The sequence below is a fragment of the Tenrec ecaudatus genome, chromosome X (assembly GCF_050624435.1).
Source record: "Tenrec ecaudatus isolate mTenEca1 chromosome X, mTenEca1.hap1, whole genome shotgun sequence".
NCBI classification, from domain to species: Eukaryota; Metazoa; Chordata; class Mammalia; order Afrosoricida; family Tenrecidae; genus Tenrec; species Tenrec ecaudatus.
Window position 1 is genome coordinate 795,001 of NC_134548.1, and position 27,500 is coordinate 822,500.

The 27,500-nt window shown below is 61.5% G+C and overlaps 2 protein-coding genes and 1 long non-coding RNA gene across 4 annotated transcripts in view; 2 read left to right on the forward strand and 1 right to left on the reverse strand.

Moving 5' to 3' along the window:
- LOC142434625 (CD99 antigen-like) overlaps window positions 1-7,340 on the forward strand; it is a 27,756-nt gene extending 20,416 nt beyond the window's left edge. Inside the window, exons 8-10 of the mRNA XM_075539305.1 lie at window positions 1-90; window positions 5,629-5,685; window positions 6,781-7,340. The exon at window positions 1-90 is cut by the window's left edge and continues 24 nt beyond it. Coding sequence (XP_075395420.1) covers window positions 1-90; window positions 5,629-5,685; window positions 6,781-6,809 — 176 coding nt within the window. The 3' untranslated portion in view covers window positions 6,810-7,340. The remainder of the gene's footprint in view (window positions 91-5,628; window positions 5,686-6,780) is intronic.
- A 1,454-nt stretch (window positions 7,341-8,794) lies between these two features.
- The window catches only part of LOC142434310 (glycoprotein Xg-like), a 22,756-nt gene continuing 4,050 nt past the window's right edge, over window positions 8,795-27,500 (forward strand). The window contains exons 1-9 of one of the 2 annotated variants that reach the window (XM_075539026.1): window positions 8,795-10,924; window positions 12,380-12,424; window positions 14,798-14,821; window positions 15,803-15,859; window positions 19,933-19,998; window positions 20,970-21,032; window positions 22,745-22,792; window positions 24,421-24,456; window positions 25,895-26,011. In XM_075539026.1, the coding sequence (XP_075395141.1) occupies window positions 10,855-10,924; window positions 12,380-12,424; window positions 14,798-14,821; window positions 15,803-15,859; window positions 19,933-19,998; window positions 20,970-21,032; window positions 22,745-22,792; window positions 24,421-24,456; window positions 25,895-26,011 (526 nt within the window). In that variant the 5' untranslated portion in view covers window positions 8,795-10,854. The remainder of the gene's footprint in view (window positions 10,925-12,379; window positions 12,425-14,797; window positions 14,822-15,802; window positions 15,860-19,932; window positions 19,999-20,969; window positions 21,033-22,744; window positions 22,793-24,420; window positions 24,457-25,894; window positions 26,012-27,500) is intronic. The other variant, XM_075539027.1, reaches the window with a different exon arrangement.
- Window positions 26,986-27,500, reverse strand: part of LOC142434311 (uncharacterized) — a 9,601-nt gene continuing 9,086 nt past the window's right edge. The window contains exon 3 of the long non-coding RNA XR_012781141.1: window positions 26,986-27,500. This exon is cut by the window's right edge and continues 117 nt beyond it. This is a non-coding gene — a long non-coding RNA (uncharacterized LOC142434311).

The following is a 27,500-nucleotide window of genomic DNA, read 5'->3' on the forward strand; positions in this document are numbered from 1 at the left end:
GGATCGTGGGGGCCGCCGTGGTCGCGCTGGCCGGCGCCGTGTCCAGCTTCATCGCGTACCAGAAGAAGCGGCTGTGCTTTAAGGAGAACGGTAGGGCCCCCCAAAACGGCGCACCCACATTTCCCTGCCGGCCGCGACACCCCTGTGGCCTCTGGGATCGCCTCGTGCCCGGGTCCAGCTCCGTGCCATCGTGCGGCTTCCCGGGCTGGCTGTTAAAACAGACGCCAGGCCTTTCTTCCTGGTCTCCGTCTGCAAGCTCAGACCTGCCCGCCGTCGGGAGGCTGCCTCCTTGTCCTCAAGGCCACGGCCTCCTGGGATCCCGGGGGCCCGGCCGAGGGGCATGGTCTCGGGGTCCCCACTGCCTCGTCTCTCACCCTCCGAGGGGCCGGGGGTTTCGAACGGCCGACCTGGTGCTTCCCAAGTGCACCCACTGCGGCACCAAGGACACGCGTGTGTTACACGTACACGCGTTTCTCTGCACACACAGGCTCAGCGCCCCTCACATGCACCGTGCATGTGTCATGTATGTGCATGCACGGCGCCATTAGCTCCTGGGGAGAAAGACCAGACCGTCTGCTCCCGTGCAGACTGACCGCCTGGGAGACCCCCAGGGGCAGCTCCGCCCCGTCCTGCAGGGTCCCCGTGAGCCGGCGTCCACTCAGGGCAGTGTGTTCACCCCTCTTTCTCTCTCCCTTCCGGGCCCCCCGCTCACCCTGCCCGTCCAACCTTGCGTTTCAGGGGAGGTCAAAGCCTAGGAAGGAGGAGACCGCCCTGACCCGGCCGCCTGACCCGCCGCCCCCATGCGTGCTTTCCCCGAGACCGGGTCCTGGCCGCCGCTCACCCCTCGCGGCGTGTGCAGGCCGCCCGCTTCCTCACACAGGAGCTGGCCAGCTCGATGGCGTCCCCGCAGCCCTGGGCCGCACAGCCCGCTGTGGACAGTGGTCACGGGCGGGGGTCACTCTGCACCGCCTTGCACCGTGCACGTTACTCCGGGGAAGCCGAGCCCAACCCTCGGGCCTGTGGAGGGTGAGCGTGAACGATGAGTGTGCAGGGTGAGCGTGCAGGGGGTGAGCGTGCAGGCTGAGCGTGCAGGGGGTGAGCATGCAGGGGGTGAGCGTGCAGGGGGTGAGTGTGCAGGGTGAGTGTGCAGGGGGTGAGCGTGCAGGGTGAGTGTGCAGGGGGTGAGCATGCAGGGTGAGTGCAGGGGGTGAGTGTGCAGGGGTGAGTGTGCAGGGGGTGAGCGTGCAAGGGGTGAGTGTGCAGGGGGTGAGTGTGCAGGGTGTGAGCATGCAGGGTGAGTGTGCCGGGGGTGAGCGTGCGGGGGGTGAGCGTGCGGGGGGTGAGCGTGCAAGGTTAGTGTGCAGGGGGTGAGCGTGCAGGGGGTGAGTGTGCAGGGGGTGAGCGTGCAGGGGGTGAGCGTGCAGGTGTGAGTGTGCAGGGGGTGAGCGTGCAGGGTGAGTGCAGGGTGTGAGCATGCAGGGTGAGTGTGCAGGGGGTGAGTGCAGGGTGTGAGCATGCAGAGTGAGTGTGCACGGGGTGAGTGTGCAGGGGGTGAGCGTGCAGGTGAGTGTGCAGGGGTGAGTGCAGGGTGTGAGCGTGCAGAGTGAGTGTGCACGGGGTGAGTGTGCAGGGGTGAGCGTGCAGGGTGTGTGTGCAAGGTGAGCGTGCAAGGTGAGCGTGCAGGGTGACATGCTTGGAGAAAGAGCCGGCCCGTGGAAGGCGTGACATCGTGGTGTCACATCCCGCGGGGGGAGGGGGGGAGGATAGCATGTCACGCGCGTGACGTTGCACAGGGAGTGGGAGACACGGGCTCGCGCTGCATCCCCGTCACGTGAGGGAGCGAGATCGATCACATCCCCGGCGTCACGGGGCCTCACGTCTCGGCACGGAGTGTGGGACCCTGTCACCTCACGGACGGAGATCCGCTCACAACACGGACGGACACTGAATCACGGCACAACACGGAAGATCACGGCACTGCACGGAAGGAGCTCCCCTGCATCTCACAGAGGCTGCATCTCGCACTTCACCCGCGCGGCTTTATCGTGGCGAGTGGGCCTGTCGCTGCAAGCTCTTACGGGACGGGGCCGCATTCGGGCACCGGGCGCCGAGGGAGCAGAGGACGCGATGTGTCTGTCGTGACGTGATTGATGGTTTCGCTCCTGTAGACCGACCCGGTGTCGGCTTCCTGGGCCCAGCTAGTATCAGTTTGCCTCTCCGCCCGGCACATGCACATGCACACACATGCACACGTACACGCACGCATGCATACTTGCATGCACACATGTCCATATATGCACACGTGAATGCACGCTTGCATACTTGCATGCACACGTGCATACTTGCATGCACGCGTGCATACTTGCATGCACACGTGCATGCACGCTTGCATATGTGCATGCATGCACGCGTGTGTGCACGTGCATAGCGCAATGTTTGTGCACACGAGCATGCATGCACACGCGTGCACACATGAAGGAGTTCTGGTCCCGGGGGATGAGCCAAAGGTTAGACGTCACCCAACCGCAGTCTGCTCTCCGACACGCCTGTGAGGACGACGGCCAACCTCCTCTTCGGCCGGCGGGGAAGATAAACAAGCAAGGACAGTGGGACTTGCCTCTGCGCCTCCTCACACCTGCCCTTGACCCCCCTCCTCCTCGTGGCCCCCGAGGTGTCCCCAGAGGCCACCACTGCACGCAGCCCCAGGCCCCGCTCCCCTTCAAAGTGCAGACGCCCCCGCGACGCCGGGCGAGCAAATAAACTCCCGGCTGCCCAGCCCCCCCCGCAGCTTCTCGTTTGTTTCCCAGTTGTCGGCACCCTGGACGCCCAGGGGCCTGAACGGCGGGCAGACAGTAGCTTCAGGGTTGTCGGTTCGAACCTGGAGAGAAACGGGCTGCCTGCTCCCAGACGGACGTGCGGCCGTAGGGGGGGCCTGTCCCGTGGGGTCTCTGAGTCGGACCTCGAGCCCAGGACGGGGTTTGCTTTGGGCTCTTGCAGGCGGATGGGAGTCTCTAGTGGACGCCGGCTCACGGGGACCCTGCAGGACAGGGCGGAGCTGCCCCTGGGGGTCCTCCATCCTGGTTTTCTGCTAATTTTTTAATCGCTTTATTGGGGCTCCTACACCTCTTGCCACAATCGCCGCCCAGACCAGCCTGGTCTTTCCCCCGAAGCACGCCTGTTGGTTTTGCACTTGCCGTGAGCCGTGCACCATGTGACCGTGTGCACGGTCAGGGCAGACGTCCCCGGCCGATGCACCGCGGGCAGGGCGGGGGCCTGTGCCCACCTTCGATCCAGCGCGAGGAAAGGACCCCCCCCCCATCCCTGCAAGTGGGCGCGCTGACCTAAAACCCCATCCGGTCCGTCGGTCTGTCTTGCCCACCAAACGATCCACACGGGGGTCGCTGGGGGTCGGCTCCCGGGAGGGTCACCCGGTGGGACCGCATTGCCCCGCCCCTGGGCACTCCACTGCACCCCCAGGGCCGGCACCCAGGATTGGGGTTGGGGGAGGGCCCGGCGGGCGCTGCGTCCTGGGGAGCCGGGTAGGTTCTGGCTCAGCAACCTGATGTTCAGGGGAACCAAGCACCCGCTGTGCCCGTGCCCCCCCATTTCCCCAAGTGTGAGCCACGGCCGCAGCCCCGTGTCCGTGCATCGCGTCCAGGGCCGTCCCCTCTGTCGCTGCCCCTCCGCTTCCCCAAGCACGACGTCCTTCCCCAGGGACTGGCCTCTCCCGAGGACACGTCCACTGTCCATGTGTCCAAGTCTCGCCACCCCCGCCTCTAGGGGGCGCTCTGACACAGAACCTCCCCGTCCCCGCCTCTAGGGGGCGCTCTGACACAGAACCTCCCGTCCCCGCCTCTAGGGGGCGCTCTGACACAGAACCTCCCCGTCCCCGCCTCTAGGGGGCGCTCTGACACAGAACCTCCCGTCCCCGCCTCTAGGGGGCGCTCTGACACAGAACCTCCCCGTCCCCGCCTCTAGGGGGCGCTCTGACACAGAACCTCCCGTCCCCGCCTCTAGGGGGTGCTCTGACACAGAACCTCCCCGTCCCCGCCTCTAGGGGGCGCTCTGACACAGAACCTCCCCGTCCCCGCCTCTAGGGGGCGCTCTGACACAGAACCTCCCCCTCCCCGCCTCTAGGGGGCGCTCTGACACAGAACCTCCCCCTCCCCGCCTCTAGGGGGCGCTCTGACACAGTCTCCCCATCCCCGCCTCTAGGGGGCGCTCTGGGACAGAACCTCCCCGTCCCCGCCTCTAGGGGGCGCTCTGGGACAGAACCTCCCCGTCCCCACCTCTAGGGGCGCTCTGGGACAGAACCTCCGCCTCTTGACACCTTCTGGCCATACTTCTTCCAAGACAGATCCGTCTTTCCTTTGGGCCGCATGCACCACAGTCCAGACTCGCCCACGCTTCCCCATCTTTCCTACTCTGTGTCTGGCTTCGCGTGCACGGGGCTGACGGGAAAGACGTGGCGGGGCCAGCGCGTCTCAGTCCTGAAAGTCGCGTCCGTTCCTGCCGCTCGCTGTGCTGGTGGAAACCAGCCTCCAACTGCACAGCGACCGGAGAGGAAGATCGCAGGCTCCTCACAGGAGACCTGGGAGAGAGGAGAGCACAGCTGTCAGACCCCGTCCATGGAGCATGCTCTCCCCAGCCCCGTCCATGGTGCATGCTCTCTGCAGCCCCGTCCACGATCCATGCGCTCCGCAGCCCCGTCCACGGTGCATGCTCTCCCCAGGCCCGTCCATGGAGCACGCTCTCCGCAGCCCCGTCCACGGTGCATGCGCTCCGCAGCCCCGCTCGGGGTCCACGTGGAGGTGGGAGGAGAGACGGCAGAGGATGTTCCTATCTTAGGACGTTGACAGGCAGCCACAGACACGCACCTTCAGCAGTTACGTGCATCGCGAGGTGGGGGGCGTCTGCATTAAGGGCCCTGAGCTCCCAGGCGAGGAAACTGAGCCCTGCATTGGGGGGACGTTGAGGGGGGCTGGGTGCCACGGCGGCAGGTCCACCCAGTGCAGGGGCCGTGGGATCTCCCGACTGCGGTGAGACCAGACCCAGGCTTCCCCCCCAGTGAGATCAGTCCACCTCCAGCTCGCACAGAGAAACGCAGGCTGATGGGCAGGGGGACACAGCACCGCCGTGACCACCATCCCCGTGTCTGAGCCCACGGCTGCAGCCCCCGCGTCCGTCCATCTCACCGGGGGCCTTCGGCTGGGCAGAAACCAGCCTCTGAGCACCCTTGGGGAGCGCCTCTGTCCCCACGGCAGGGAGGGGGGCCCCTGGCCCCCCCACGTTTGCTTCCCTGCCCGTGCACCTGCAGAAAAGAAGCACCTCTGTGCTGGACGCCCCCTGAGCGTGCACTGCGAGGGGCCAGATGGGGTGCATTTGGCCAGAGGCCGCGGAATCAAGACCTGACTCTCTGGTCTGCTCTGGGGTGTTGGTGGTGTGTGTGGGGGGTCCCTGTGGACCAGGCAGGATGCAGTTCTGCTCGGACTCACCCGGGGGCACTCTGAGTGACAGGAGCCTGACCTGGGGCAGGTGCACTGACCTGGGGCAGGTGTTGGGCGCGGGCGCGGCAGGGGGGTCCCGAGATTGTATTCTCAGATGTGCGCCCTGTCTTCTCGTTTCCAGGGGAGCAGAGTGACCTCAACATGGAGAGCCAGCAAGGGGGGAATCCCAAGACACCAGGTGAGGGCGTGGGGCTACTGGGAGCCGCCAGGTGGGAAGTGGGGCCTCACCTGTCGAGACAGGGCGCTCTCCCTGCTCAGGCCCTGCTGTGAGCACACACCTGTCCACACTCTGACGTCCGGCTTGGGAGGAGCCTGTCGATACCTCACCGTCCCCTTAAAGAGTTGCAGAAACAGAGTCTGCCTTCCCCACAAAAGCCCCCCGCGACCCCGTGCCCAACAAGGCAAACACCGCCCGGCCCTGCCCGGCCCCACCATCGTCCCCGTGTCCGTCCATCCCGTCGAGGGCCGTCCTCTGCATCGCTGCCCCTCCGCTTCCCCAAGCACGACGTCCTTCCCCAGGGACTGGCCTCTCCCGACAACACGTCCACTGTCCACGTGACACAGTCTCCCGTCCCCGCCTCTAGGGGGCGCTGTGACACAGAACCTCCCCGTCCCCGCCTCTAGGGGGCGCTCTTGACACAGACCCTCCCTGCCTCTAGGGGGCGCTCTGACACAGAACCTCCCCGTCCCCGCCTCTAGGGGGCGCTCTGACACAGAACCTCCCCGTCCCCGCCTCTAGGGGGCGCTCTGGGACAGAACCTCCCCGTCCCCGCCTCTAGGGGGCGCTCTGGGACAGAACCTCCCCGTCCCCGCCTCTAGGGGGCGCTCTGAGACAGAACCTCCCCGCCTCTAGGGGGCGCTCTGACACAGAACCTCCCCGTCCCCGCCTCTAGGGGGCAGTCTGGCCATCCTTCCTCCAAAACAGATCGGTCTGGGTCACCCCGAGACTTTCAGCAGTCTTCTCCAGCTCCGCCATTCAAAGGCATCGATTCTTCTTGATCTTCCTCGCCCCCGTGTCCACCTCTCACGTGCACAGGCCTGGGGGAGAACCCCCTGGCCTGGATCAGGGCCCCCCCCAGTCCTCAAGGGGACCCCCCTTTACTTTTCCACCCTCCACGAGGTCTTGAAGAGTTAGCGCGTCAGAAAGCCAGAGGGGGCGGGTCCACCCTGTCCTGGGGGGTTGCTGAGTCTGGTCGGTTGTAGGACTCATGAGTTTATTGCTTTATTGATTGATTTAAAGTCTTGTCTCTCTGACACCCCCCCCCCCTTGCAGCTGAACACAGTCTGCTACAGAAAGCCTAGATGGAGCGCGTCCTGCAGCAGAAGCAGCCTCAGTGTCTCCGCCGGGTTCAAGTTTGACTTCTGCAACCCCCCCTGCCCCCTCTGTCCACCACGTCCCCAAGGGCAGGGTCTGAGCAGCTGTCAGGGGGGCGGATGGGATAGAGGGGGGGTGTCCTGCCCCGATGCTGCCCTGGTGGGTCTGTTCCTTCGTGTGTTTGTATCGGTACCGGTACCTGCTGGGTTATTGATGTTTACTAACAAGGCATGTGTCCCCCTTGTCCCCCCACTTTCCCACTCACCCAACCGAGATGGCCTGGGCTGGCCGGGGTCTCCTGTGGGGTGCGGGCCCCTTATGAAGTCCCCGTCATTGAGGGGAAGGCGGGTGGGGCGGGGGCCAGCCTCCTGCTCCTGGATCTTCACCAAAGGCGGTGGATGTGGAGCATTGGATGCCTCCCCGCTGTGCAGCCGGGCAAGCCCGCCGGGGCCCCTCCCCGTGGGCTCTGGGCACCTCCGTGCCCACCGAAGCCTGGGAAATAAACCAGAGAGTGACAAGACCCGTGTCGGTGCCGTGTGACCTGCAGGGCCCCGTCACCCGCTGCACCTGGAGGGCGGGCGGACCCCCTACCTTCCTGCCCCCCGAGTTACGCACCTGGGCTCAGGTACACCCTGCACCCACTTCACGGCCCTGTGCCCAGGGAATCTGCTACACCCAGGCAGTACCCCTCTTCCACAGGCCCCCCAACCCACAGACTCCCCCACACAGACAGTCCAGACTCCCACAGGCTCCCCAGACCTCAGTGCCTGCCCAGACACCACAAGGGGGTGGCTTCCATGGACAGAGGCATATTTTCTCACAGATTAGGGAGCTGGGAGCCTGAATGCCCTGACTGGGGGACTCTTCCTCTCTGTGGGGAGGTCCTGGTCTCCTGTCAGCACCTGTGGGCCCGGGTTCCCTGGACTTCGGTCTCCCTGTGTCCCGACGCCCATGTCCCCCTGGGTCTCCCAGGCCCCCCGCGCAGGGACCCCGGGTCCTGCTTCCTCATGGACACCTTTGGGGGAAGAAAATGGGGGGACGAGAAAGGCCAACGCTGGGCCAGAGGCTGAGATGGAAGGAACCCCCTAACGGGAGGAGCTCCGCGTGGGGCTGGAGCTCACGCAGGAACGGACCCTGGCACCAACCAGGGCGCCCCTCTTCACAGAGAGACCATCTGGACAAGCAAGGCACGCGTGGGACTACATCCCCCAGAATGCCTTGCAGCCCGCGCCATCTTGTGGCTGCCAAGGAGAGAACGGGGTTCCCAGGATCCCTCACGCCCAGCGCCATCTTCAAACCCCTCACCGGCTCCCCACCCCAACTTCAAACTACAACTCCCAGAATCCCTCACGGCAACCGCCACCCTCAAACCCAGTCCCAATAACAAATAAAAAAAAAACCTCTTAAAACGGCAATTCCCAGAATCCCTCACGCCCAGCGCCATCTTCAAACCCCGTCCCAATAGCAACGAAAACCTTAAAAGTGTTTTTCCCAGAATCCCTCAGGCCCAGCGCCATCTTCAAACCCCGTCCCAATAGCAACGAAAACCTTAAAAGTGTTCTTCCCAGAATCCCTCATGAGCAGCGCCATCTTGAAACCCCGTCCCAATAACAAACCCGCTTAAAACGACAATTCCCAGAATCCCTCACACCGGCGCCATCTTGAAACCATTCCCAGAATCCCTCACACCCGGCGCCACCTTGAAACAATTCCCAGAATCCTCCTGAAGCCCCTCCCTGTCGCCGCATCCCAACAACGCCACCCCCGCCCATCCACCCAAAACAACAACTTGAGACTACAACTCCCAGAATGCCCCGCACCACCAGGGCCGCCTCGCGCTCCCGGCGTCCCTTGCGCACTCAGGACCCCGCGCTGCTCCCGGTGCCGGTTGCGCTGCAGCGGCTGCTCCCGGACGGACTGAGGGACGGACCCCCGGGCTGCGTCCTCGTCCCCCGCCTCACGGGGTGCGGACCCCAATCGCACCCTCATTCTCGCGGCTGCGGCACCTTCGGCGCCGAACCGGGCGAGCCCGGGAAAGGGGACCGCCCCGGGGGTCACGACCCTCAGGTTGAGAACCGCGCCCCGGGCCGGCCCTGCTGCACCGAGCGGGCGACCCGCAGCCGCGCCCCAGTGCACCCCGCATCCGCCCGGCGCGCGGCGGGCCAGCGTTCGTCTGCGGAGACTTGGGGGACCCGCCCGGGAGTTGGGGTCCCGCCGTCCTGCACAGGCGGAGACTTGGGGGACCCGCCCGGGAGTTGGGGTCCCGCCGTCCTGCACAGGCGGAGACTTGGGGGACCCTCCTGGGAGTTGGGGTCCCGCCGTCCTGCACAGGCGGAGACTTGGGGGACCCTCCTGGGAGTTGGGGTCCCGCCGTCCTGCACAGGCGGAGACTTGGGGGACCCGCCCGGGAGTTGGGGTCCCGCCGTCCTGCACAGGCGGAGACTTGGGGGACCCGCCCGGGAGTTGGGGTCCCGCCGTCCTGCACAGGCTTCTGGAAGCCGCACCGAGCGCTCCACACGGCAACGGATGAGCTTCCGCTCTCCCAACCCGCCCCCCAAAAAACAGCATGTGGGGCTCAGTGCGCGCCGGGACAGAGACCCCCGGGCAGCGCCGCCCCGTCCTGCAGGGGCTGTGGGTCTGTCCATCTGTCTATCTGTCCATCCATCTATCTATCCATCGATCCATCTATCTATATCTATCTATCCATCGATCCATCTATCGATCCATCTATCTATCCATCGATCCATCTATCTATCCATCGATCCATCTATCGATCCATCTATCTATCTATGTATCCATCGATCCATCTATCGATCCATCTATCTATCCATCGATCCATCTATCCATCTACCTATCCATCGATTCATCTATCTATATCTATCTATCTATTCATCCATCTATCGATCTATCCATCCATCGATCCATCTATCTATCTACATTTCTATATCCATCGATCTATCCATCTATCGATCTATCAATCTATCCATCCATCGATCCATCTATCTACATATCTATCCATCGATCGATCTATCTATCTATCCATCGATCTATCTATCTATCTATATCCATCTATCTATCTATCTATCTACATATCTATCTGTCTATCCATGTATCAGTGGCGGTGACTGGTTTTCAGCTTATTGGGTTTATGGTCAGTTTTGTTGCCCTCAGGCGCCGTCCTGTCGGCTCCCACCCACCGCAGAAGGACACACCGTCCGGCCCTGCCCCGTCCCCCCCATGTGCCCGTGTCTGAGCCACGGCCGCAGCCCTGTCGCTTCTAAGAGCCATTGATGTCGAGTGGACGCCGGCTCCCGGGGACCCTGCAGGACAGGGCGGCGCTGCCCCTGGGGGTCTCCCAGGCGGTCAGTCTGCACGGGGGCAGCTGGCTTCGAACTGCCTGCCCCCCTTGTCCTTCCCAGCCTAGCACGCAGCCCGCCGGGCCGTGGCCTCCTCCCGGGGCGCTCAGCCCACATGGCACCGAGCTCCGTGGGCAGCCTGACCGCCCCCTGCCCGCCCCACGGGGTCCTCTGTGCAGCACAGCCAGGCCTTCCTCCCTGAGCACAGCACGCCCAGCCGTTGACCGTTTCCCGCCCCTCCTGGGCGTGGGAGGGGGGGTACAGGCGTGGATCTGGGGGTCCCTGCGCTGACCTGGGTCCCAGCCTCAAATGCTATGTCTTAGGACTTGGGGGTGCTCGTGGGCCTGGAGGGGGATCCGGGAGGCCGCCCCTGCAGCCCCCATCCCTGCACCCCCACAGTTGCTGTGTGCCCCAGACTGGCCCTTGTGGGTGGTGGAATTGGGTAGCACCCAGGGCGTGCCGCGGGGTGCAGGGAGGTGGTTGGGGCCTGCACGCACTTGCCCGCCGGCAGGGCGGGGGCGGACCGGCCGGTCCTGAGCTGGCAAAGGGATGGGAGCCGGCCTCATTCTTTGCCCTTGACGCCCGGCCCTGCCCCTCTGCCTGCTGGCCTGCCCTGTCCAGCTGGGAGCCCGGGAGCCGAGCTGCCGGGCAGCTGGAGGGGTCCCCTGGGTGCAGGATGGACATCCTGGGGAGGCGAGCAGCCCCCTGGGTGATGCTCATGGCTGTCCTGGTCCTCGCCGTCCGAGGTAAGTCCTGCTGGCGGGGAGGCCACCGGACACTGGCTTCCAAGGGCCTCGTCCATCGAAGCCCGTGGTCAGCACTGGCCGGGGACAGGCGGCCGTCTGATGCCCCTGTGCTCAGGGCCGCGTAGACGAAGCTCTGTCCCTGAGGAGGTGGGCAGCCCCCCTCCAGCCCCCGGGGGCCAGCGAGGACAACCTGGCCAGTGGGGCCGGCCGGGCAGACAGACAGCAACGCCCTGACCACCCTCTGGGCCCGTGTGTGAGCACACCCGGCCCCCGGCCTGCCGACCGGCCACTTGCGAGGGAAGGAAGCAGGCTCTGTCCTGCACCTGCCCCTGTGCGTTAGGGACACAGTCCACTCCTGTCCACCACCTACCTGGCTCCCCTGCGGCCTGCTCGGCGTGGGGGGCGCTGCTGCCTGTTACAGGGGCGCGGCGGGGGGCTGGGCTGCTCCCTGCAGGGTCGGTGGTTCCAGCTCACCCGCTGCCCCGAGGGGGAGAGCGGAGGCCTCTGCTGCTGTGCGGGGTTCAGCCTGGGGACCCCGCAGGGTGGCTCTGGCCCGTCCTGTCCTGCGGGGTCCCTGAGTGGGCATCAGCCGGGGGGGAGCTCCCTCTGCAAGGGGGGGGGGCTGGGGAGGACCTGGATCACTGCATAATGAGGAAGCTCAGGGTGGGAAACGGGGGGTCCAGGAGGACCCCGTATCATGTCTCTCTGGGCCTCCCCGGGCACCCTCAGCCGTGCCACCCATGCCAGGGGCAGAGGCAGGTCCACTGCTGACCGTCAGGCAGGAGTGACCTGTCCCCGCGCTGGATCGGAGCCAGGACTCTCAGGAATGAGGCCAGCGTCTCCTGACTCACCCTCCCTCCCGCCCGCCACCCCCACATTCACGCCCTCCGCCCTCACTCGGAGCCGCGGACACCCCCACACTCACGTCCTCTCTCGGCCGCCCTGCATTCAGTGCCAACTCACAGCAACCGTGGAAGCAGCAAAACACCGCCCCGCAAAGTGACCCCCCTGCTGCCCACACGTTAAGAGGGTCTGGGGGTGCATGCACCCCGGGCAACCGTCGTTGGCTTCCCCGGCCCCGCGTCCAGGGAGGGGTCCAGAATGGATGGATGTGCGTGTCTTCCGAAGCGTGCCTGTGTTCTGCTCGGCACGCGGTGGCCACGGGCAGAGAAGGCCCTTCCTCGTTGGCACCGCAGTAGCTGGACGAGCAAGCCTTGGGCAGCTGCCCTGTGAGATCAGACGAGCTGTGGGGGGGCTGAGGTGCAAGAGAGAGGGTGAGGGGGTGCAGCCTGGGGGCTGTGTCCCTGCTCTGGGGGGCAGGGACGGGGGTGAAGAGGCCAGCCTGGGTTTTGGGGTGCTATCCCTCCGGGCCAGTGCTCTGTGGGGCTACCCTGCTGGCACCCTGGTGCTGACCAGCACACGGGGCTGGGCCTCAGTGACTCCCTGTCCCCACAGGTCAAAGGGACTTCGATCTTGCGGACGCGCTGGATGACGGCCCAGGTGAGTGGGAACCCCCCCTGCCCCCCAACAAGAGGGACGATTTCTTATTCTGTTCCGCCAGGAAGGGAACAGCCTCTGTCCGTCTTTCGGGGGGAGGGGACCCCTAACTGCAAGGTCAGCGGTTAGAACTCACCTGTCATCTTGTGCAAGAAAAATGAGCCGTCTGCTCCCGTGCAGACTGACCGCCTGGGAGACCCCCAGGGGCAGCTCCACCCTGTCCTGCAGGGTCACTGATGCAGTGTGTCTGTCTGTCTATCTACATATCTATCTATCCATCCATCTATCTATCCGTCTATCTATCTATCTATCTATCATCTATCTACATATCTATCTATCCATCTATCTATCCATCTATCTATCTATCTGTCTCTATATCCATCCAATCTATCTATCTATCTACGTATCTATCCATCTATCCATCCATCTATCATCCATCTATCTATCCATCTACATATCTATCTGTCTGTCTGTCTGTCTGGGGTTAATAAATAAATTCACCGTCGGCGTGTAGGCTCCCACGCTTGGCCGTCCTGCGGGAGACAGTGGGACTCAGCCCCGGGTTTCTCAGGCTGTTGGTCTTTGTGGGCTCAGGCGGCCTCGTCTTTCTCCCCTGAAGCAGCCGGTGAGCTCAAACCGCCGGCCTCGTGGTGAGCGCACTGGTGCCTCGCCCTCCGCGCCACCAGGACTAGCTCAGGACCCGCCCTCGGTCCAGGACTCGCCCGCAAGGCTGAGCAGCCACGTGCAAAGATGCAGAACGTTGTGCATGCAAAGTTGGTGGAAACGTGGCCAGAAGCCGGCAGCTCTCAGGGTGGCCGGCAAGCAGGAGGGCGGAGGCAGGACAGGAAGGGGAGGTGGACGTTCCCAGAGTCCTCCTGGTGAGAAGGCCAGCCCCCCCACCCCCACCACCAGGAGCACCCCGGCTGCACGGTGGCACCAAGTCTCTAACCAGCACGGCAGCGGTCCTGAATCTCTCGGGGGCCCTGACCCCCGTGGGTGATGCAGCAGACCTAGCGCCGTGAGCCTCCTTCCTGGAAATCTCTATGGAAGCCGGTTGCCAGACCTCTCTTCCGAGGCACCTCCAGGTGGACCAGAACCTCAAACCTTGCCGTGAACCACAGAGCCGGGCTCCAATCGCCTGCGATGCTCCACAGCGCCCCCTGCAGGCTTCCCAGCAGACCTGCACCTGCAGGCCGATGCTCCACAGCGCTCCCTGCAGGCTTCCCAGCAGACCTGCACCTGCAGGACGATGCTCCACAGCGCCCCCTGCAGGCTTCCCAGCAGACCTGCACCTGCAGGACGATGCTCCACAGCGCCCCCTGCAGGCTTCCCAGCAGACCACCTGCAGGACGATGCTCCACAGCGCCCCCTGCAGGCTCCCCAGCAGACCTGCACCCTATGGGACGATGCCTCCACAGCGCCCCCTGCAGGCTCCCCAGCAGACCTGCACCCTATGGGACGATGCCTCCACAGCGCCCCCTGCAGGCTCCCCAGCAGACCTGCACCTGCAGGACGATGCCTCCACATCGCCCCCTGCAGGCTTCCCAGCAGACCTGCACCTGCAGGATGATGCTCCACAGCGCCCCCTGCAGGCTTCCAGAAGGAACTTCACCTGCAGGGGTGATTCTCCATAGCCAGTTTCCATCTTTCTTCCCAGACACCTCTGGGTGGTCTCGAACCTCCAGCCTCCCAGTGAGGAGTTAACCCTTTGCTCTGCCTGGTGATCCCGGCCCAGGCCTCTAGGAAGGAGAACTCGCTACGGTGCTGAAATTGCCAGGCCTGATAGTTTGGGCTCTTATTTCTCTCTCTCTCTCCCCAAACACCCACGGGCATCGAGTCGGTGCCGAATCCTAGCAAAAGCCTGCACGACAGGGTGGAACTTCCCCCCGTGAGTTTCTGAGACTGAAGCTCTTTACAGGAGTAGAAAGCCCCGTCTTTCTCCCTTTATAAAAGGGTCCTGGTGGTGCAGGGGTTCCGCGCTGGGCTGTTAACCGTAAGATCAGCAGTTCGAAACCACCAGCCGCTGCGTGGGAGAGGGGGGCACTTCCTACTCCCATAAAGCGTCGCAGCCCTGGAACCCCACAGGGGCGGGTCTGCCCTGTCCTAGATGGTCGCTGTGCGTCGGCCTCAACTCGCCAGCCGTGCGTCTGGCGGGTTGGTTTGGTTTATCCTGGGGAGCAGCTGGTGGTTTGGAAGAACTGACCTTTCAGATCAAAGAGCACCGCCAAGGCCGCCGGGGCCTCTGCCCTACAGCCCCGAGTGTGCATTCCGATATTTTTATGGTGCGTGTCTCTAGCGTCCCCTGTAGGAAGCGGTCACCCAGGTTGCCCATCGTCCATCGTCCGTACTCATCCGACCTTATTTCTCCCTCCACAGAGCCCACAAAGAAGCCGAGCCCAGGTGAGTGGCCCCGCATGGACGGCGGTCTAGGACGGGGTGCAGGTGGTGGGTGGCCGGGAAGAGGAGCAGGTGGGGAATGCTGGGTGGTGGAGGAATTTTCTTTTTTCCTGGTCTTTCTGCGTCTGGAAGCCCCTCTGAAACCTGTCCACCACGGGCGACCCCGCTGGTGTCTGAAATCCTGGTGACGCGCCTTCCGGCCCCACATCAGACCGAGTTCTGTTGTGACCCGGGGTTTCCACGGGCTGGTTCTCAGCCGTGGCTCTCCAGGCCTTTCTTCCGCGTCTCTCTCAGTCTGGAAGCTCCGCTGAGACCTGCCCACCACAGTGACAGTGCCTACTTGCCCCATCCGGCCATGTGGCTGATGCTGTTCCAGCCGGCCGGACTGTTCTTATCCGCGTCCCTTATTCACCCCTCCCCGGAGAGCATGACCCCACTGCCCCCCTGAGACCCCCCTCCCCGGAGCCTGTCTAGCCCCTGTGCCAACTTCATATCACGGAGTCGGCTCTCAACACCCCACCTGCTCAGAGCTGGCGTGTCGGGCTCACCGAGCTCGTGTCTGGTTTGTGGAAGCCTCGTCAGGATATAGTTTAGGGGTACGGTTGGAAAACCATTGCAGGGCTTCATCCGGCCACCTAGACCCGGGGGGTGGGGAGTGGGGGGGGTGTCTGGGAGCTGAGAGTATAAGCAGCTCTGTCTTACACCCCCCACCCCCCGCCTGCGATCACGAGTCTCCCACGAAGTCGCTCATGGAGCCCTGACAGCTGGCCACCATCTGATCCAAGGGTTCTCAACTTGTGGGTCGCGACCCCTTGGGTGGCAGGGTTTGAACGGCTGACCTGGCGGCCGGCGGCCCCACATGTAACCCGCTGGGACCAGAGTGGGGGGCCTTGAGGTGCCTCCACCCCCGTCTTGCAGGCTGCGGGTCACTGTGGAGACCCCTTCTTTGCTGGAAAGTCTCACCTGCCTTCTCCCCCCTCGCAGACATCCACCCAAAGCCGCCCTTCCCGCCGCCGCCCCCGGACCCGGCCAGCGGTGGAAGTAAGCTCCGCCCCCGCTGCGCGGCCCCGCCCCTGGCCCCGCCCACTGCGTGCTCCGCCCGGCCCCGCCCACCTCGTGGAGACCCGCCCACTGCGTGCAGCTCCCGTCCCTGGCCCCGCCCCCTGCGTGCCGCCCGAGGCCAGTGTGACGTGATGACGTAATGACGTGACGTGGCTACGGCTCTCTGGTTCACCCTCCGCGAGTGCACGGGAGCTGCCCTGCAGTCGGCTGCCTGGGGGTGGACTCTGCCCGCCTTGCCCCTCGGGCGGGCGGGCGGGCAGGTGGATGGACGGTCATAGCTCGCTGTCCAGCTACCCAGCCAGGTGGCAGGTGCACAGACCACGGACTGGCGGCCAGTCGTCCCAGCCAGCGCGCAACGCGGACGCCAACCCGTGCTGAGCCGCAGAGCCGCGGGTTCTCCATGGCCGGCCGCCAGGCCTTTGTTCTGAGGCTCCGCGGGGGCAGTTGAAGTGCCGGGTCAGCATCAGGGCTCCTGAGCTGCTTCCATCACGTGCACACGCGTGCACACGCATGCACACAGAGCTACACACAGACAGGCACACACACAGAGGAATGCATGCAAACACGCTCAGAGACACGCATGCACACAGACAGGCACACACACGCAGAGGAATGCATGCAAACACGCTCAGAGACACACATACACACGCATGCACTCATGCACACGCATGCACACAGATACACACAGACAGGCACACACACAGAGGAATGCATGCAAACACGCTCAGGGACACGCTCACACACTCATGCACTCATGCACACGCATGCACACAGAGATACACACAGACAGGCACACACACAGAGGAATGCATGCAAACACGCTCAGGGACACGCTCACACACGCATGCACTCATGCACACGCATGCACACAGAGATACACACAGACACACAAGCAAACACACAGAGCCGCGTTCCACACGCACACACACATAAATACACAGACATACGCCAACACACACACACAACGTGCACATGCACACACAATGCACATGCACACACACAGGGATTGCGGAAAAGACACCCACCCGCCCTGCGGCTGCACCGCGGTCTCCTCACCCGCAGAGCAGAAGCACCGGCCACCGCGCTTCCTGGCCTTTGTGTTGAGGGGTCTCTGAACACCAGACCCCCAAAGACCAACCAAACCCGCTCCCCCGGTGCGGTCGGCGCCCTGGGGGCCGGGAGAGCCGCTGCCCGTGAGTCTCGGGCACCGACTCCTCCTCCTCCACCAGCCTCGCCTTCTCTGGGGAGCGGGCAGCCTCACCCCGCTCCCTGCGGGCGGCTGGTGAGTTCAAACCAGGGACCCTGCCCTTAGCAGCCGGGGATGTAACTCGCTGCACCGCCAGGGCTCGCGTTGGAAACAAAGAAACCAGAAACGGAAACATTGTTGCTTCCTGAGCTCGGCCTCGCGGCGCCCCCGGCGGCGCAGGAGCGAATCGCACCCTCTTTCCGAGCGGGGCTTCCTGCCCGCAAGTGGCTGGGCTGCTGACCACCGGCCTGCAGCTCCTCTCGGGGGCACGACGGGGCTGTCTGTCCCTCAGAGACGACGGCCGGGGGACCCACGGGGGCAGCCCCGCCCGTCCTGCAGGGTCCCCGTGAGCCGGCGTCCACTCAGGGCAGTGTCTGTCTATCTGTCTATGTATCTATCTATCTATCTGTCTATCTATCTATGTATCTATCCATCCATCCATCTATCTATCTATCTATGTATCTGTCTGTCTGTCTATCTATCCATCTATCAATCTATCTATCCATCTATCTATCTATCTGTTTATCCATCTATCTGTCTGTCTATCTATCTATGTATCTATCCATCTACCTATGTATCTATCCATCTATCTATGTATGTATCTATCTATCCATCCATCCATCTATCTATCTTTCTATCTATGTATCCATCTATCTATCTGTCTGTCTATCTATCTATGTATCTATCTATCTATGTATCTATCCATCTATCTATCTATGTATCTATCCATCCATCCATCTATCTATCTATCTATCTATCTATCTATCTATCTATCTATGTATCTGTCTGTCTGTCTATCTATCCATCTATCAATCTATCTGTTTATCCATCTATCTATCTGTCTATCTATCTATGTATCTATCCATCTATCTATGCATCTATCCATCCATCTATCTATCTACATATCTATCTATCTATCTATGTATCTATCCATCCATCCATCTATCTATCTACATATCTATCTATCTATCTATGTATCTATCCATCCATCCATCTATCTATCTACATATCCATCCATCCATCTATCTATCTTTCTATCTATGTATCCATCTATCTATCTATCTATCTATCTGTCTATCTATCTATCTACATATCTATCTATCTATCTATCTGTCTATCTATCTATCTATCTGCATATCTCTCTATCCATTAGCTCCTGGGGAGAGAGACCAGACCGTCCACTCCCGTGCAGACTGACCACCTGGGAGACCCCCAGGGGCTGCCCCGCCCTGTCCTGCAGGGTCCCCGAGAGCCGGCGTCCCCTCGATGGCAGTTTGGGTTTGTCTATAGAGAAGGGTAGGGCGCCCTTTGGGACTTGCTGTCAGTTGGAACCCATTCCCCCCCTCCAGCCCCTCCACCCCAAGCTCTAGCAGACCTGGCGCCCTGTCCCACCCACCTGCCCACATCAGCATAATAAATCCATCGGGGTCAGGGCGTGGGAGCCGGCTTCCAGGCAGAGAGATGAAAGTGATTTTTTAAATTACAGGCTTTGCGTCTTTGATCTCAGGGCTAACAAGTAGGCGATTTTTAAAATGAAGGAGGAAATTAGATGTATATATATAATTGGCATGGAGTCGTTTCTGGGTCACGGCGCCCCCGCAGGCGCCAGAGGGGAACTGTGCGCCACCTGGTTGTAGGTGGGGGTCTTCCTGCTCCCCCTCCCTCATGAACCCTTGATAATTTATAAATTATCATTTTGTCCTATCGTACGCTGTCCGACGTCTCCCCTCGCCCACTTTTCTGTTGTCCATCCCCCAGGGAGGAGGTTATATATATATATATATCATTGTAATCAGTTCCCCCTTTTCCACCCCACCCTCCCGGACTGGGGGCTCTCTAAGCCCATCAGTGGGGGTCGCGGGGAGTCAAACTGGTTTGGGGTTTGGATTTCTATCTCCAACCTCCACTGCCAACACCCCCCAAAAATAAAATAAAATATAAAACCAATTAACAACAACAACTATTAATCCCCTAACTGTCTCTATAGATTTATCTGTCCTGGATTTCATACCAGGATAAAATGCTCCCAAAAAAACCCCTTAACTAACAAACTACCCTTGTAGGGTAGAACGAACTCTATTTATTTATGTTTAACAGATGATTTTATGGGGGCCCAGACAGCTTTTATAACGATCCGTACGTCAGTTGTGTCAAGCATATCTGAACATATGTTGTCATCATCATTTTCTAAACACTTTCTATTTGACCCCTTGCTATCAGCCCCTCTGTTTCCCCTCCTGCTCCCGCCTTTTGTATTAAATCTTCACGGGAGAGCCTCTTCTTTCTCGGAGCGGCTTGTGGTTCCAACTCTGAGGACAAGATAAAACGCAGAGAAACCTCCGCTGAAAAAGTAACAACCCGTGGAAATCTGGAACCACATGAGGATGGATCCAAAGGGGAAACGTTGATGGGGTGTGACATGTCCACCTGACCCCGTCCACCATCATCCGGGTAACAGGGTCCCCTGTCTGAGAGCGCGGCTTGCCCAGCCTGGACCGTGGGCAGAAGGCGATGACCGGGGACTTCATCCCTGTGAATGGACCTGGTGCGATGGCCACTGTTTGCAGGGCCTGTGGGTGGACCTGAGTCTTCTGCTTGCCATGTGACCTCTGAGCATGTCCAGTGTGCGTACCCCAGCAGGGAGGGGGTGCTCAGACCCATGCACGTGCACACTCACGTGCACGCACCCACTCCCTGGCTGTGCTCCGCCCCGTCCTGCAGGGTCGCTGTCCGTGCTTGTATTTTTCGAGGTGACCCCCTCGGCCGTGTCCCCCCGGGTCCCTAAAGCCTCTGTGTCCTCCAACAGATGTCTACCCCAGGCCCAAGCCGCCCGCCCCTCGCCCACAGCCGGGCACCTACGACAACAGCGGAGGTAAGCAGGCCAGTGGACACTGAGACGCACCTGAGAAGGGCAGGTGCAGCTTGCAGGCCCCGGCCCCCCGAGTCGCCCAGCCCCCCGAGTCGCCCAGCCTGGATGGAGAGACGCCTGCCCGTCTCCCTGTGGCCGCAGCGTCCACTCAGACTCCCGGCACCAGAACAGACCCGCACACTCAGGACAGTTTTCCCAACCCTGGTGTTCATGTGTTTGCCAGGCCTTTCTTCCTAGGCACCTGCCCCGTCCATGCGGATTTTTCCACCAGCAGGGGGCGCTGTGCTTTTAACCGGCCAGGTGTCACCCAGCGCCCCCTGCGGCCACGGGGGTGTCCGTGGCTGGTTTTAGTGTTGGAGATGGCCAGGCCTTTCTTCCGAGGTGCTGTGAGGTGGGCTCGGCGTTCTAAGCTTTCCCTGAGCAGCCGGGAGTTTTCAACCTTTCCCGGACCACAGACAGGAGGATGTGCAGGCTCCGGAATTCGAATCCACCATTAGCTCCTGGGGAGAGAGACCAGACCGTCTGTTCCCGTGCAGACTGACCGCCTGGGAGACCCCCAGGGGCTGGTGATCTATCTATCTATCTATCTACCTGTCTATCTATCTATCTATCTACATATCTATCTATCTATCTATCTATCTATCTATCTACCTGTCTATCTATCTATCTATCTACATATCTATCTATGTATCTATGTATCTATCTATCTATCTACATATCCATCTATCTATGTATCTATCTATCTATCTATCTATCTATCTATCTGCATATCTCTCTATCCATTAGCTCCTGGGGAGAAAGACCAGACCGTCTGCTCCCGTGCAGACTGACCGCCTGGGAGACCCCCGGGGGCAGCTCCGCCCTGTCCTGCAGGGTCCCCGAGAGCCGGCGTCCCCTCGAGGGCAGTGGGTGTGTGTGTGTCTGTGTGTGTGTGTGTGTGTGAACCAGGAGCCACAATCCGCCCTCTCCCACAGGCTACTCCAACGACTTTGACCACAGCGGGGGACACTACCCACCCAGACCCCGGCCCCCCGCAGGTACGGCCAGTGGGTGCGCGTGGGGGCTGGGGCGTCTGAGAGCCTGGCTGGGGGGGGGGGGGTGTCGGGAAACCAGCGCAGATGGGACTCGGGCAGTCGGGGGCAGGTCGGGGCTGTGGACACAGGAAGGTGGGAGGGGGCCCGGGGGACTGTGTCCGAGACGTTTACAGTCGGTTGGAAAGCAGTGGTCATTGTGAAGCTGGCTGGGAGCTTGATAATGGACCCATGCAGAGACCGGCAGCACAGACAGGTCGGTCCATGATGGAGGATGGACAGAGAGATAGATGTGGCAGGAAGACAGGTTTGTGCAAAATGGATGAATACTAAATAGATACATAAATAGATAAGGGATGGGTTGCTCGATAGATAGATTATAGATAGAGGTTGATGGAAGATGTTAAATAGATAGATAAATGATCGATAGATAATAGACCGATGATAGATAGATAGATAGATAGATAATTCATAGATAGATGGATGATAGATAGATATGTATATAGATAGATAGATATGTAGATAGATAGATAGATATGTAGAAAGATAGATAGATATAGAGATAGGTAGATAGATAGATAGATAGATAGATAGATAGATAGATAGATAGATAGATAGATAGATAGATAGATGAGCTAATGGATAGGTAGGTAGGTAGATAGACAGATAGATAGATAGATGGATAGATAGATAGATAAATATTAGATAGATCGCTATGATGGATGGTTAGATAAACGGATGGATAGATACATCAGAGAAGATATAGATGGGGAGGGAGAGACAGGCAGAGAGATAACAGAGAAGCAGATGACAGTTAACTGTCTAGATGTTGGTATCGGTCTGATGACTGACGTGTTGGATAATTGGTTGCTGCAGAGATAGAGGACAGGGAAGTTTGGGAGCGATACATTAGCTGATAGATGGGCGCACAGGTAGATAGATGATAGTCAGATGTGGCTGACTCGTTAGATAATAGGTAGATGTGCAGGCAGGTGACAGGCAGGTGGGTAGCAGGCAGGTAGAGGGGTGGGCAGGTGGGTAACAGGCAGGTAGGGGGGTGGGCAGGTGGGTGACAGGCAGGTAGGTGGGCAGGTGGGTGACAGGCAGGTAGGTGGGCAGGTGGGTGACAGGCAGGTAGGGGGGTGGGCAGGTGAGTGAGAGGCAGGTGGGTGACAGGCAGGTAGGTGGGTGGGCAGTTGGGTGACAGGCAGGTAGGTGGGCAGTTGGGTGACAGGCAGGTAGGTGGGCAGGTGGGTGACAGGCAAGTAGATGCACAGGTGGGTGGCAGGCAGGTGGGTGGCAGGCAGGTGGGTGGCAGGCAGGTGGGGGTGGATGGATAAGCCACACGCACACCCCTGTAGACTGCAGGCTGCCAGCTCTTTGCCCCGTGGCTCTGCTGGGTGAGTCTGCACCCCAGCCCTCGGGTCAGCAGATGACCGAGCCCCGCCGTGGGCACCCCCTCCCCACCCCGAGGGCTCTCTCAGGGCTGGGTCCTCTGACCCTCGCAGTCAGGAAGGAAAGACACAGCTCTGGAGAGGGTCCGGTTCGGAGGCGACCTTTCCAAGCAGGAGGATGTGATTGTGGGTTGGGGGGCCGACCTCCGGGGGATGGGGGTCCCTTCTGGGGGCCTCTCCTGCACTGAGCTGTGAGTCTGGCCCCTCAGCCTCCGGGGCCCAGGTGCAGCGAAGCCAATGTCCCCCCCTGTCCCCTTCCCACAGGAGGGGGTGGCCACCAGCCCGGCTACGGCGGTCACGGGGACACACACGGTACGTCGACACCCCATGCTCGGGCCAGCGGGGCGGGCTGGGGGAGGGGGGTCAGGGCAGGGCCTCCATCTGCTCGTGGCCAGCTGGCCACGGACCTGAGGCTGGCCGGCGGAGGGTCAGCGAACAGCTGACCTTACAAGGCTGACCACACAGATCCGAGGGCAGCTGGGACAGTGGTCGGCGGGCTCCTGGGACGTCACACACCAGCAGGGTCGCCCGGGGTGGATCTTCTAGACTCAGAGAGACGAGGAAGAAAGGTCTGGAGATCCCACGTCTGAGGGACAAGCTCTGGCCGGCTCCAAGTCCATGCCCGTGGACGCTGCCCATTCTGAGCCTCTTCCCACCCCAGGAAGGAGTTCCGGGGGCACCGGGAGATAAGCGTTGGGGCCGCCAGGTCGGTGTGAAGGGGAGTCTGTCTGCTCCCGCCAAGAGTCCCCGTCCTCGCCTCTGAGATGGGGATGAGGAGCCAGCAGGGGAGGCAGGACCAAGCCGCAGGGTCACGCGGCCTCTCCCGTGAAGGCCTTGTGAGACAGAAGGTAGATTCGCACTCGCGGCCTCCGTCCAGGGCAGGAGCGGATCGGGCCTGTGCGTTCCTGAGGCTGTAACTGCCGAGCCTCTTCTTTTTCCCACGGCGCGTGTTTGAGGCCGGGTCGGCCATGGAAGCACAGTCACAGCTGTGTAAGAGCGAACTTGCTGCCAAGCAGTGTTTCTGCACCAAGAGCACACCCAGCCCAGTCGGACTCAGGTCCGAGGCTGGTGCCCCAGGCCCTCTGCAGACTCAGCACCACAGGCAGCGATGCAGGAAGCAGGGAGATCGCAGGCCAGCAGGTGCAACGCCTTGTGGATCCAGTGGCGGTGGACGCATCACAGGGCTCTGCAGAAGCCAGCAGGAGAGGACGGGAGCCTCTAGGGGGCGCTCTGACACAGACCATCCCCGTCCCCGCCTCTAGGGGGCGCTCTGACACAGAACCTCCCCGTCCCCACCTCTAGGGGGCGCTCTGACACAGAACCTCCCGTCCCCGCCTCTAGGGGGCGCTCTGACACAGAACCTCCCCGTCCCCGCCTCTAGGGGGCGCTCTGACACAGACCCTCCCGGTCCCCGCCTCTAGGGGGCGCTCTGACACAGAACCTCCCCGTCCCCGCCTCTAGGGGGCGCTCTGACACAGAACCTCCCCGTCCCGCCTCTAGGGGGCGCTCTGACACAGAGCCTCCCCGTCCCCGCCTCTAGGGGGCGCTCTGACACAGAGCCTCCCCGTCCCCGCCTCTAGGGGGCGCTCTGACACAGAGCCTCCCCGTCCCCGCCTCTAGGGGGCGCTCTGACACAGAGCCTCCCCGTCCCCGCCTCTAGGGGGCGCTCTGACACAGAGCCTCCCCGTCCCCGCCTCTAGGGGGCGCTCTGACACAGAACCTCCTTATGGGAGGCCACGCCCCCAGGGAGGCAGCATCAGACTGATTGACAGGCTGGACCCCACGCATACATGTTCCGGCCACAGAGTGGCTGGTGTTCCGCACTGCAGACCGTCTGTCCCAGGAGCGGTCCGTCCTGCAACGGCTGGGCCCCCAGGGCTCCTGTGACTTCCAGCGACGGCAAACCTGCGTGACTGAGCCGTGTCTGTGTCTCTTCCCAGGTGGGGGCGGCTATTCCACCTACGACCAGCCTCAAGGTAAAGCCCGGGGCCCCGTAGCCGCAGCTGGTGCAAAAGTCTGACCTTGGAGCCTGGGTGGGTGCCGTTGGCTGCCAGCTCCCTGGGACCCCCCGGCCCCCCCTACATTCCCTGCCCCCCTCCCCCGCCGTCTTGCAGTTAAAGCCAATGAGCTGTTTGGCTCATCCATCGGGTCTCAGTTGATGGGTGGAGGCGGATGGGAGGATTCCGTAGGACCTGAGTGTCTGTCTGTCTATCTATCTATCTGTCTAGCTATCATCTATCTATCATCTATCCATCCATCCATCTATCCATCCATCCATCCATCTATCCATCCATCCATCCATCCATCTATCCATCTGTCTATCCATCCATCCATCCATCCATCTATCCATCCATCTATCTATCCATCCATCTATCTATCCATCCATCCATCCATCTATCTGCATATCTATCTATCCATCCATCCATCTATCCATCCATCCATCTATCTATCTATCTATCTATCTATCTATATATCTATCCATCCATCCAACTATCTATCAATCAATCAATCTATCTATCTATCTATCATCTATCCGTCTATCATCTATCTATCTATCTATCTATCTATCTATCTATCTATCTATCTATCCATCCATCCATCCAACTATCTATCAATCTATCTATCTATCATCTATCAATCAATCTATCTATCTATCTATCTGTCTATCTATCTATCTATCTGCATATCTCTCTATCCATGAGCTCCTGGGGAGAAAGACCAGACCGTCTGCTCCCATGCAGACTGACCGCCTGGGAGACCCCCAGGGGCAGCCCCGCCCTGTCCTGCAGGGTCCCCGGGAGTCTGCGTCCACTCGAGGACAGTGTGTTTATCGATCATCTATCTGGGTCTCTACCTACCCATTCGTGCCGGGGCCATTCGCTGGGCCGCCTGCTGTCTCTGGCATGAGGCGCGGCCGGTTTGCAGCAGGGCAGAGTTTCAGGGGAGGAGATTTGTGTCAAGCCCAGAACGAGCCCCGTGCCAACCTCCCATCGCCCCCGGCACCAGCACAGCCGGCTGGCCCGCATTCCCAGGCTGCAGGAGTATCATCCTGACAAATAATGCTTCCCACCCACCCACCCTGCCAAGGGCCCGGGCGCGGCCGGCGGAAGACTCGGGGGCATTTTCCCACGGCAGAGGGAGGGGGCATTTTCCCACGGCAGAGGGAGGGTCATTCAGCACTGGAGCCGTGTCACAGAAGGGGGGCTCCCGATAGCACCCAGCCTGGGAGAAGGTCCATTGATTGATCGTGGACCACCAGCAAGTCTGTGCCCAGCATCGGCTCGGAGGCTGCAAGCAGCCTCATCAGAGCCAAGGGCACTGCCCTGAGTGGACCCTGCAGGACGGGGCGGAGCTGCCCCTGGGGGGCTCCCCGGCGGCGTCTTTCCCTGACGAGGCTGCTCCTCTGTCCCGCAGGCAATGCCCTGGCGAGGATCGTGTCCCCGGTGGTGTCCGTGCTCGTGGTCGCCCTGGTGGGAGCTGCCACCAGCTACTTGACCTACAACCGCAGAAGGAGCTGCTTCCGGAGGAACGGCAAGTCCCACACTCAGCTCTGGTTTTCCCTGGAAGCCTGCTGCGGGGTCGAGTCAAACGCCCACTGGGCTGCTCCCCACGAGGTCGGCGGTTCGAGCCCGCCCGCCGCTCGGAGAGATGAGGGGGCTGCGTGTCCCCATGAACACGGGGGAGCTCAGCAAAGCCCAGGGGCAGTTCCACTCCGTCCTAGAGGCCAGTGTGCGTCGGACTCCGCCGCAGGCTTGGGTCGGGAGCCTCACTGGTTAAACACTGGCCCGGGCACTGGAAAGTCGGGGGTTCGAGGCTCCCGGAAGCAACGAGGAATCAAGACGAGGCCGTGGGCTCGCGTAACGGCTTACAGTCCTGCAATGTGGTCTCACAGAGTCCGTAGAATTAGCCGCTCTTTCTGTCCATGTCCACTAGCGTTGTCCTCGGAAGGACGGCAGACGATGCTGTGTCCAGCGCTCGAATCAAACCGCAGCGAATGCACGGCCTTGCGAGGCAGTGTCCCTGCTCCATGGGGGAGAGGGCGGCTCCGGCAGGCGGTCCTGTAGGTCAGGAGGCCGGCCAGCCGCTGGACACGCGGCCGTCGCGCAGTTGCAGGGCGCTGAGCCTTCAAGGTTGTAGGTAACGTCGGGAAGGTCGGACAGAGCGCGAAGCAAAGGCGTCGGACACACGTCCCGGGGCCAGGTCCGCGCGGAGAGAGAACAGACCGCTAATCACACTCAGGGCTGTGCACCCCGATTGCAGGTCTCCAGGGCACCGCGGGATGGGGCTGTCCGACAGGTGGACACGCGACAGGAAGGGGGAGGGGCTGGGGGCACACGTGCAATAGGAGGGGTTAGGGTGCACGTGCAATAAGAGGAGGGGCTAGGGTGCACGTGCAATAGGGGGAGGGGCTAGGGTGCACGTGCAATAGGGGGAGGGGCTAGGGGTGCACGTGCAATAGGGGGAGGGGCTAGGGGTGCACGTGCAATAGGAGGGGGCGGGGCTAGGGTGACGTGCAATAGGAGGGGGCGGGGCTAGGGGTGACGTGCAATAGGAGGGGCGGGGCTAGGGGTGACGTGGCGCCCCTGGAGGCAGGCAGCGCCCCCTGGAGGCAGGAAGGCAACGGAGCAGAGAGAGCAGCTCCCAGAATCCCTCACGCTCCCACCAAGGCCACACCCCCAGCTACCCGTGATTGACAGCCTGGCCCCGCCCCTCGCCCGCAGCGTCCAGGGAATGACGTCACTGGCCCTACATGACGCATGACGTTCGCCTGAGCTTTGGGTGGAAGCTGCGGTTTCTGCGGACGTTGTTCAAAGGCCTGAACCTGCCCGGCCTTTGCATTCTGGTTGTCCCGTCTCCCTTTTTCTAGTCTCCCTGCCCGCTGCGTCCCCCAGTCTTGAGTTGAAGGAAGTCTCTGCATCCGCGCGGGAAACGTTAGGCGAACCCCTTGGTCCTTGGTGCAGTTTTTATTCTTTGAAACTCATCGTTAGCCTGTTGTTGATATTTTTAAAGCTTCCCACGG